The 11,209-nt window shown below is 41.7% G+C and overlaps 1 protein-coding gene across 1 annotated transcript in view; it reads left to right on the forward strand.

Annotated features, from left to right (window-relative positions):
* The first annotated feature begins 1,016 nt into the window (after positions 1-1,016).
* IGFN1 (immunoglobulin-like and fibronectin type III domain containing 1) overlaps positions 1,017-11,209 on the forward strand; it is a 13,373-nt gene continuing 3,180 nt past the window's right edge. Inside the window, exons 1-10 of the mRNA XM_009320351.1 lie at positions 1,017-1,056; positions 2,344-2,468; positions 3,276-3,417; positions 3,935-4,228; positions 4,856-5,155; positions 6,074-6,247; positions 7,194-7,322; positions 7,805-8,107; positions 9,423-9,511; positions 10,458-10,653. Of these exons, the coding sequence (XP_009318626.1) occupies positions 1,017-1,056; positions 2,344-2,468; positions 3,276-3,417; positions 3,935-4,228; positions 4,856-5,155; positions 6,074-6,247; positions 7,194-7,322; positions 7,805-8,107; positions 9,423-9,511; positions 10,458-10,653 (1,792 nt within the window). The remainder of the gene's footprint in view (positions 1,057-2,343; positions 2,469-3,275; positions 3,418-3,934; positions 4,229-4,855; positions 5,156-6,073; positions 6,248-7,193; positions 7,323-7,804; positions 8,108-9,422; positions 9,512-10,457; positions 10,654-11,209) is intronic.

Raw genomic sequence — 11,209 nt, forward strand, 5'->3', positions numbered from 1 at the left:
CTCCGCAGTGAAAGAGTAGTCTCCCAGCTGGGTCTGGTGTAGCTGGTGCAGGTGGATTCAGCTCTCTGTATAGAAAGGATGGTTTTCCAGCTGGGGCTGGTGTTGGTGGTTCTGGTGTAGATGGTGCAGAGGGAATTGGTTCTCACCATGGAAAAGATGGTCTTCCAGTGGGAATGGGAACTGGGGCTGGTACTGGTGTAGCTGGTTTTGGTGGTTTTGGGTCTCCATATAGAAAGGATGGTCTTCCAGCTGAGGCTGGTGCTGGTGTAGCTGGTGCAAGGGGCATTGTTTCTTTCTATGGAAAGGATGGTCTCCCAACTGGGGCTGTGACAGGAGCTGCTCATTTTCCTTTTGGAGGTGAAGAAGTAATGGGATCTCACCATGGCAGGGATGCTATGCTGAGCAGAGCTCAAGCATATATGGGTGGAGTAGGAGGAGATGGCTTTTCCTCAGAAGGTGGTGGTGTCAGTGGCTCTGCGATACCGAGTGCTGGATCTCCCTATGACAAGGACAGTGGGTCAGCTGGAGCTAGGGCTGGTGAGGGTGGTGTTGGCAGGTTGGGAAGTGATCAAAGGGAGTTACATTCGGTCCATGGTAAAGAAGGTGTGGTAGGTGCTGTTGGACGAGGTGGTGAGTATGGGCTGGATTCACATCCTGGCAAATCTTCTATGGGAGGTGAAACTGGAAAGGGCACTGCCAGTGATTTCAGAGGATCAGGGAACAGAGGTTCATCTCATGACAGAGACTCACTTTCAGGTCAAGGAGATGCCAGGGGTGAGGGCAGAGATTTAGGACAGTTAGGCTCCCTTTATGGCAAAAATTCTGCCTTTGGAGGGTCAGGGAGTAAATCCCGTAACAGATCTGTTGATGGGAGGAATTCAGGTGGTTTTGGTCAAGGTTCATTGGATTATGGTCAGATGTCAGATCTTTATGGTGGACCTCCTTCAATAAACCAGAGAAAACAGGAACCCGGCGTTGATATTAAAGCAAATGATTTCTTGAAGAATACGGAAAGTATGGGAAAAAGAAGGTGTTATTGCCTAGATGATCTGAAAGGTATGTGTTTAATTGATGACTTCTGTATTACTGGTCTTTGCATTTTGATACTCGCATTCCTAATCCTGGAGAGAAAGTGAATTCTTATGGTTTAGACAAATGTAGCTATATGTAGAAATTTGGTTACTGAGCTCCATTCCTAATTCTACACCTGATTTGCTGTTTGACCTTACGCAATTCGCTCAGATCAAGCTGCCTTAAAAGTCTAAATGATCTTTCTTTAAAATATCTAAAGCAGGTGTCATCTGCTGATTCAAATAAATGATTCAGATCCACATGGAACAGACTTCAGTTCACAAACATACTAGTTCCCATGTGGTTTCAAGGACTATGGCCATGTTTCTTTGATATTGTTCCAATTTAAAACTTATTGTTTCACTTTATTTGTTCTAACATCTAGTGCAAAGATCTGTGTTTTTCCAGGTTCTGGGAACAAACCTGTGCCTGCTTATATTGGATTAATATGCACATTGGGCCTAACTTAGTGCTCTTTTCTCTTGTAACATCAGAAATAATAAGGTGTTGCATATTGTAAAAAGAGAGTAATGTGTATGCGGCCACTTGACTAAGACCAGTGGCTACACTAGCGAGATGATAATGTGGAAATTGTAGAAATGAGAAACTTCATATGTATAACCAAAGGGGAGTACTCGTCTAATGGAGTTGCTGACAAGTTAGAAATTATCAAGGCAACCAAAACATAAATACAAATAAGGAAGTAAAATCAACAAAATTGGAGTTAATGGGGAAGGAGGTGGGGTGTTTATTAGAGAGAGGATGAGGATGTTAATGGAAAAGGACTAACTTGGGAAGTGAAAGAGGAATACAGGGGATAAAGAATAGTGTGATTTGGGGCTGTTTAGGGGGAACTGGTTGGGCAGCCCTGTATCTGGTCAATGCAGAGGAAAAGGATGATGAAGTAGTATATCTGTATCCTGGAGTAGCCTGTTTTTTCCCACTGCCTGTAGAGGGAGCCAAGACAATTAGCATAGACTTAAAATAGCAAATCTGTAGATGGATAATGTGATTTGTGATTAATTCATTGCCCATTAGGTTGATGTTAGGACTATATTGTATGCAGGCCAGCTGGCGTATCCCTTCAGTGTAATGAGTTTAGGCCAGCTGGCCCACAGTGCTGCGGTACAAAAGCCTGTCACGACTACAGTATATATTTTTTAAAAAGCTCTCTTTTCTCCTCATGTGCACATGCATTTTCATCTATACATTTCTCTCTGTCAGTGTAACACAGTTAGCATCTTTTCAACATTTTCTTTTCCGAATGTTCAGCACCACGCTGTCATCTCAACAAACATTTAGTTGCTGTCAGAGTCCTGAAAGGGGAACCAGCTGAGCTGTCTTGCACTGTCAGTAAAGATGAAGTGACAGGAACCTGGTTTAAAGATGGATTAAAGGTAGGTGTCCTCTAGCTACTGTTTTCTTTGGTTAGCAGTGCTCTGCTCTCTGGCTCTACCTTTTATCAAGTGTCATGTCAAGGTGTCCTTCCTTCTGCCAGTCTTTCTGTAGTCTGAGTATGGCCCTGGAAGGATTCTGCAGGAGCCTGTTGATAATAAAATTCCTGATAGAAACCCAGCAAGATTTCTCCCCCTTCCTGCTGCAAGACATTTCCATTCTTGCTGACAACAGGAGGCTTTGTGTTTTCCATTCTTTTTCATGGGTGGAGATGGTGCGGGTCTCTTCCTTGCAATGCAATCCTTTTTCTTTTCCTTGGTGAATGAGAGAAATACGCAAAAAGCAAGGGAAAATCTTCAAAGGATCCTTCAGGCAGGCGTAACGTGAAGAGTATTCTTTCAAATTAGTGCTTAAGGTCAAGCATAGACATCATATTCTATGTTCCAAAACAACACTGAAAAGTAACTCCAGCTGTGGGATCCAGATGATACTGTAGGAGTTCTGAGGTGTCACACTTGAGCATGGGCCAAAGTTTTTGTCATTAAGAATAGAAAGAGAGAGCTTGGAGATTTTACTAAAATTTATTTTAATGGACTTTGAATCAGATCTTTGTGGGGAGTATGTTTACAATGCTTACATACAATGTTACCAGATGAGTAATCCCAGAATATTATTGTAATTAAACATGCCTGTCATTCATACGGCTTTTCAATTACATTTCAAATTTATGTCTGTCTAGTTTAAGTTTGGATTGCCCTTCTTTTTTTTTTTTTTTTTTTAAGAATGGGTCTCTGTGCTTTACCTTGTAGTTAACAAGCATGGATGGAGTCTTTTTTGAAAAGGAAGGTCTAGTCCACAAACTAATTATTAACAAAGCGGAAGATATTCATGCTGGGAAATACAGGTTTGAAGGTGGAGATATAAAAACTGAAGCTTCAGTTTTTGTTGAAGGTGAGTCTATTCAAACTACCAATGCAACATGCTAGCCTTGATGTGCTTGAAACGTAATATGTTTTCTCAGAGACCTATAGTTGGTTATTGAGACAACTTTATTATAAAGAATTACCATGTAAATGGGAGATAGTTTTTGTACAGGTTGGTGCATTTTGTATTTACAAATTTAACTAGGGAGCTTTCCTGAATAGCTTCTATTATTAACTCAAAGATTTTGGGGTGCGCATAACACTTTATCAGACCAGATTCTTCATTCTTGTGTTTAGTGTATTGCCTATGAGAAATTTGCTCCAGTGAAAATGACAGTATGATACCACAAATACTTCGTGATAATTATCCTGTAGCAAAGTACATGTATGTGTATGAAGCACTGAGCATGGAACTAAAGGTGAAGGTCCAAATGTTGTGAGCTTTTAAGCATTATTGGCAGCATCGTGAGGGAAGCCCTTAGCTCCAAGGTGAGCCTTATCCTCTTTGAATTGCAGTTTTTAATGAACTTGTATCATCTGCTTAGATCCTCCACAGGTTGACAAAGTTCTCCTCAAAAACTTAAGTGTTCCTACTGTGGCCAAGGCAGGGCAGAAAGTAAAAATCAAGATCCCTTTTGAGGGCCGGCTGCCAGTCAGAGCAACATGGCTAAAGGACAGAATGGAGCTAGTAGATGACACAAGGATTCGTGTTGATAAAACAGAGACCTTTACCATGCTGTCCATCTCCAGCAGTGAGAGAAAGGACTGTGGGGATTACAAAGTCAGGCTGAAGAATGACAGTGGGGTCCTGGAGATCAACTTCAAGCTTGTGGTAACAGGTAAGAGCCCCATAACATCCACTGTGACTTTCATTGTAAAGCTTAGGCAGGGAACCCGTTAACACTGGTGACAATCTTATTTAGAGCTACTGGGTATTCCAAGATGGACAAGACTATGTGATTTTCCACTAAATCGGGGTACAAGCAAAGATTTCTGATGTGTTTCTTGCCCTTTAGTGCAAGGTGACACTAATCTAGTTTAGTTTTTCATGGCCTCAGCAGCTGAGTTTTGAATGTTGAGCGGCTGTGGGAGATGGGACTATGTGCAACAGGCAAATCTACAATACATTATCAGGGCCAAATTCAGCCCTACCATAAATGTCTGTGCTCTTTTGGAAGACCAGAAATGGTGTTCTTCCCTATAAGCAAGCTGAATTGGTGCAGTGCTTATGAGAACAATTAGTCCATGGAGCAAGGGCCTGGCTTCCCCCACACTTATCAAAAGTTAGAAGAGTGGAAGTTTTGAAGAGGCAATTCAAGTGCCTAGCCCTCATTCTGCAACTATGCACGTACTCCATCAGAAACTGAGTCTCCTAGCTGGTGAGCAAGAGACAGTGTCTGCTCCAAACCCAGGAGCACGTCTGGGTCTGGAGCCAACACATAGTCTCTTTGTGTTCATCTTTTCAGACAAGCCACAGCCACCTGCAGGACCCATCAAAATTGTAGAAAGCACTGCAAATGACATCACCATTGAGTGGAAGCCCCCAAAGGATGATGGGGGCAAACCACTGCAAAGCTACATTGTCGAGAGACAGCAGGTAGGCAAGAATGACTGGGTGACTTTGGGAGAAACCCCCAGGAGCTGTACTACCTTCACTACTAATAAAGTGGAAAAAGACATGAGCTACTACTTCAGGGTGAGAGCTGTGAATGCTGAGGGAACTAGCGACGCACTGGAATCAGATGAAGTGAAGGCTGTCAGTAAAGGTAAGGAAGAACTTTTCATAATTGTGTTCGACAACTATCTGGGGAATTAATTATCAAAGCTGACATCAAAGAAAACTCACTGCATTTTGGATGTTGCTACAGATCTAAACTTGAATCACAGCTGTGAAGTCTTCACACAAATCTGTGGAGATTGCACATTGAGACTGTAAGTTTATTGTAGGCTTTGCTGATGCTTTGGCGTTATGTTCTCAGTTATGCTCCATTCTGAATTGGAAAGCAAGTTTCATGGGGTAGATGCAATATGCATCAAGATCAGAGAAAATGTTTACCGGGGTGGCTACAATGGTGACATGTGAGGCCTTTTCTTAACTCCTTAGGCAATGGAGTGTCTCTGTATGTGCAGCATTTTTCAGTATGCTGCTTCATTCCCCTGATTTCCAAACAACTAATTCTATTCTTTGTCCTTCAATGAATTTAAATACTAGAACAGTTTTGCCATGAGCACAAATGTAGTACTAGAGAGAAAGCAATGCTCTATTCTATTTCTAATTTTCTTCTTTCTACGTTCTCCTTCTCATGATTATGAGAAGCCCTGTATTTTGAGTGCAGAGGGATAAGAAAATCCATTCTGTTTCCAGTTTCTGTCATTAAAAGCAAGAATAACGCTGACTTTTCCTGCTATGTAAGAATGTACATGCCTCACTCTGTAGGTTGACAGTGGAATTGTCAGTCGTGATGACAGCAGGTCATTCATGAAAACAGAATTCAGGAACAGAAGTCCATGCTGGATCCTGTTTGTGTGGGGAATAGGATACACAGCTTCAGGTCTCAGTCAGGTTTTCAAAACACATCCATATGAATATCTTGGGGAAACTGGAAGAAGAAATGACACGGAACACTTTCTTATCTTGCAATAAAAATATACCTGCTAATAATGAAACACTAATCTCTTTCTAGCTTCACCTGGTGCCCCAGATCCCCCCGAGATTGTCAGTGCCAGCAGAGACACCATAACAATATCCTGGAAAGCACCTCGTAAAACTGGCAGTTCCCGAATTGTGGGATACATCGTTCAAAAACGCAAGAAGGGTACCATGGCCTGGCTGCCAGTCAACAGTGTGCCTATAGCAGGTATGTAGCTTAAATCCTGGAACAGACTGGAAGACTTGAAAAAGACAAAAAGGTCAGCTGAGTTCAGGAGGTAACACACTGGTCTTTGTGGAGTTGCTGCCTTCTAACTCCTTGCTTTCTGCTTAGGGTCTTATACCTTTTCACATCAGTGTTTTTCCTCTTGAACTCTTGAGCTGCTGACTGTCCCCATCACAACCATATTACCCCATCTGAAGTTTTATGTTCTTATCTTTCACAGCTCTAGTGTATGCATTTTTTCACTGGTAAGGTTTCTTCACAGGTAAGGTTACACAGCTGTGCCATAGCAAAGCCAGGCCTTGGTTTTATTATACAGCTGAATGCCTGGGAGGAGGATTATGATTTTTTTCTAGATTGTGCGCAAGCATAAGTCTGGAGAAGAGTGCAGAGAAGCTCACTGCTGCATCCTGGGTCACAGCTCCTCTATAGATAAACTGATGTCTTCAATTTCTGGAACTGAAGTCTTCACTTCACATGCAGAACTACCGTCCTTCGTCCTCATGCTAGGAACTTGGCAGACATGAATTTATAAATGCAAGGAATATAAAGAAACCCAAGTGATGTGTATGAGCTCCAAAATGTGTTTTGACTATAGCTAGCATTATGTATCAGGTGCAAGCTAGGAATTCTTATCTGGTATAGAAGAGTTTAGGATTATCCCATGAGGAAAAGCAGCATTTATCCTTTCTCTACCTTAATAGCTCTCAAGTGCTGTTTGATTTGAAAGGGAATACAATGAACACGTCCCAGAAGTTCACATGCACTTGGATAGGGAAGGGCAGAGGAATCAGTGACAGCGTTTATACATGGTTCCTGAGAATTATTCAGTCTAAAATTCTACATGGAGTAAAGTACAACATTGTTGTCTCACCCTTTTCTGCCTGGGGAACAGCTCACCTGAGCCAACATGTTCCTTTCCTTTCTGCAGACAAGAAGCTGAAAATGACCAGTCTCAAGAAAGGTCTGCAGTATGAATTTCGTGTGGCAGCTGTCAATGCTGCTGGCATAGGAGATGCCAGTGAACCATCACAACCTGTCTTTGCCCGGGATTCCATGGGTAAGTGCACTGACCCCCATTCTTCTAGCTTGGGGATATGTAAAGCTGAATGTAGACTGGCGATGTTAGTGGAGAGGCGATGTTTTTAAATGCTTTGTAAAAGTATATGAAGACAAAGATCAAATAACTGGGAAATGTTTCATGGCTGGGAATCTGCTATCAGCATGAGGAAGGAATGGAAGGATTTCCTCTGTGATAAGTCAAGATGTGGCAGACTCCCTGTGTGGGAGTTATGATGTGCAGTGTGGAGAAGTATTCAGGATGGGTTGCAGACTGTTTCAGGAATGTTGCAGATGGTTGTACTGTATGGCTGGCAGGAGCAGGCACCTGGATCCAGCTTTGAAGAACTGGGACAAGGTGGAGGCAAGACAGCAGGGTGGATATCCAGTGCACTTCAAGAATGTTAGGGAATCTCAGGAAGTGACTGAAAAGAGGGGACAGAAATCCTAGAAAAATAGTTTAAATAAAATTCCTCTTTTCAGAATCTCCAGGTCAAGTGCAGGACCTTAAAGTGAGCAGCAGTGACAGCACTAGTGTCACCTTGACATGGAAGAGACCTGAAGCAAAAGATGGGAGTGATGTGAAAGGCTATGACGTGGAGATGCGGTCTTCTAACAACCTCAACTGGACCAAATGCAATGCTCTTCCCATAGAGGTGACCACTTACACAGTTAAAGGCCTCCAAGCCAAGGAGATGTACTTCCTACGTGTGAGAGCCCTCAACGACAGTGGCCCAGGAGAAGCTGCAGAGCTTGAAGCTTGCATTGAAGCTGCTCCCCCTGTAGGTAAGTCAGTGGGCTGCTTTCAGAATGAACGAGGTCATTCTATAGGTAACAGGATGCAGGCAAAGTCTGTAGGTCACTGTGATGAGCTTCTTTCAAGTCCCAGATTGTAGCAGAAGGACAAGTACCACATTGCTACTCTAGAGTATGGTCTTATTTGGTCACCTCATCAGGAAATTCTGAAGATTTAACTGATAATAAATGTGCAATGCATGGTGTTCAGCTCATGTTAAAGACTCATTATGGTGAAAGAACCCCCAAAACTGTATTTTCTCCTCGGATTTACATTTTACCCCCTGTGTGGAGCTATACCACAGTCATGATCACCAGACAGAAACTGCACATACCTTATGCCTACCCATGCTCTTTTAAGGGAAAAACAGAGTTTTCGGTCTATTTTTACAGAGTCTTGTGGAATTAAACATTTTATTTCATTCTCTTAAATAGCAATTGTTATGTTGGTTTTGGTAAACTTTATTTTCCTTTTTAATTTTCTAGTTTGACAGTTTTCACCATTTTCACTTTTTCATCTTTATTTACAATCTGCAGCTCTCTTCTTTTTCCCCTGCTGTTTGGGAATGTTGCAGAAATACAGAAGCAAGAGATAATTCTGTGAGAGATTCATCTTCCTTAACTTGGGTCCTAAGTGAAAATGTCTACTTTTGACCTATGTCTGGAGAGCCCTGTTATAATCAATCATTAAATAAATAAATAGAAGTCCATCTGGGAAGCAGCTTTTTCAGTTTTAAACTGGAAACGCTAAATACAATTTAGCAGTATCGTATTTGGCATTTTTAGAAAAATGCTAAATACTATAATATATTGATGAAAAGAGAAAAGAAAGAAAAAATATTTTAAATACTAAAAAAGATTATTTTTAATAAACTCAGGCCGGTTTCCGGAGGATGTTCTGTACTGTATTGCACGTATATTTCAGAAGTGTCCATTGCAACTTCCTTTTCCCCAGATGTCATTTTACACAAAAGATCAACCATGTGATGGGGTAAAGTGAGCTAAAGAGCCAATTCCTCCATGATTGAGACGTCACATGTATACAAACATTGTTGTGAATGTATTTTTACATCATTTCCCCTTGTTTAGTCATAGTGATAAATAAATAGTAATAAAATTTGAAAGGTGTAAACTCTGGTTCTGAATCAAGGAGCTTTTTTTCCACAGTACCACTATGAGTTTATCAACAGCCTGCAGACTCGCTGTTGGAAAGGCATTAGGGGTATCGAACACATGCATATGAGTTTGTCAGCCAGTGACTCTGTAATAATGTACAACTTTTTATTGTAATCACCGTCTTTTCCAGTTTCTCCCAGGTTACTAATAGATGACACAGTGAAAAGCTTACTGGTTATAAAAGCAGGAAATACCATCCAAGTGAATATTCCCTTTGAAGTAAGTATTCAAATATGTTTGTAAGAATTCCCCATCTGTTTTTATGTTGTAGTCAATAGACGTGAAAACTGAGCTACTGTTTTCTTGGCATGGACTTTTGTTTACAAGACACTGGGCAAATTGTTTAACCTGCCTGTGCTGTGTATACTTTCTGCATGAGGAAAACATGAACAAGAATTCAGCTGTCACTCTTGCCATTAGTGTTTTAGGAGATTATGGTCATTCATTAACCTCTGTAAACAAGGCGCATCCATCCAGCCATATCAATATTATCATAATCTGGTACTAATCTGTCATACTTAGAGTTTAAAAATCAGTTGATTTCCCTCTGACTCCCTCAGAAGGCCTTGGGGTAGCATTTCTAGCAACATCCTCTTGAATGTGTTTGTCTTACTAAGCAGCAGGACTTAAGCTGTATGACTTGCAAAATAGGTATGCACTGACAGAAATCCTGTGTGCTTTGACGTAAACTTGGAACAACACAGGTAAAGTCTGGGATATCAAGAAGAGGTTGATGAAGGCAAAGTGTGCATATTTGCTGGCCTTTCTCCTAATCTCTTGGGGAATACAGACCAAAGATTGCACAATGGAAATAAAGACTTCGAGGATGTTTTTTCTTTCCAAAACCAGCAGATCTTTTTAAAAGTAGAAAATATTAACTACTAATGTCATCTGTTGTTCTTGACCTAGCACACCTAGTTTGGCATAGGTGAACACCTTACTACAATAACATACTTGAAAGACACTGAGAAAGAGAAAAGTTACAAAGAAACTTTAGAGCAGCCCTTTATCCAGGGCTCTCAGATCCATCTTGGATCCATATTTCTAAATATTGCTTTGCTGTGTCATGTAGGTATACATTTGGGACAAGATAATGAAACTAAAGATGTAAAGACGCAACCTGGAGGCAAAGCAAGAGGTCTATAACTCATGTTGTTCTTTACAGGCATCTCCAGATCCAGTGGTGACCTGGTTAAAGGATGGGCTTCCTCTTCCAAACCAGGCTACAATAAACACCAAAGATGGTACCACCCAGCTGCTGATTGGAGCAGCTGAGCTCACTGACAGCGGCACCTACACTGTTGAGCTCCAGAACGGGTTAGGGAAAAGAGAAGCATTCAGCTTCCAAGTTCAAGTTACAGGTAACTCACTCACTACCATATATTCATACAGATTTACTGCGAATAGGCAGTAGGCAACAAACCGAGTTCAGCACGGTGAGCTCTGATGCAGTTAAGCCATGCAGGCACAGGGAGAACTAGAGTACAGTTTTCCATGAGATTCAATCTGGCCACTTTGTGATATCACTTGGCTGTGTCTGCAGGACAGAGCAATCTACTGATTAAAATTACACCCGTCTTCCAGAGTGACTCTGCTTAAAAAGGCAAGGTCACGCAGATGGATAGTGCAAACCACAGGAGAGCTGTTCGTGCTCTTTGTAACAGTCTAAGGTTAGTCAGCAGCAGGTTGTAGGACATTTAGTCATAGCTACAAGAACTCTATACGCTGTGTCCCTAAAAGGTGAAGAAGTTTAGCTGTACCAGCCCTCATCTCCTTCCTATAAGAAGGGAAGGAGGCCCAGCAATGCAGACGTAATGCAGCGGAAGTTCAATGAACTTCTCCAGGAGCAAATGAGCTCCTGGAGAAGGAATCAAATTTTTGTCCCTTCTAATGACCAGGATGTTTACTCAGCCCCCA

Source organism: Pygoscelis adeliae, unplaced genomic scaffold (genome assembly GCF_000699105.1).
Source record: "Pygoscelis adeliae isolate BGI_AS28 unplaced genomic scaffold, ASM69910v1 Scaffold343, whole genome shotgun sequence".
In the NCBI taxonomy this organism is placed as follows: domain Eukaryota; kingdom Metazoa; phylum Chordata; class Aves; order Sphenisciformes; family Spheniscidae; genus Pygoscelis; species Pygoscelis adeliae.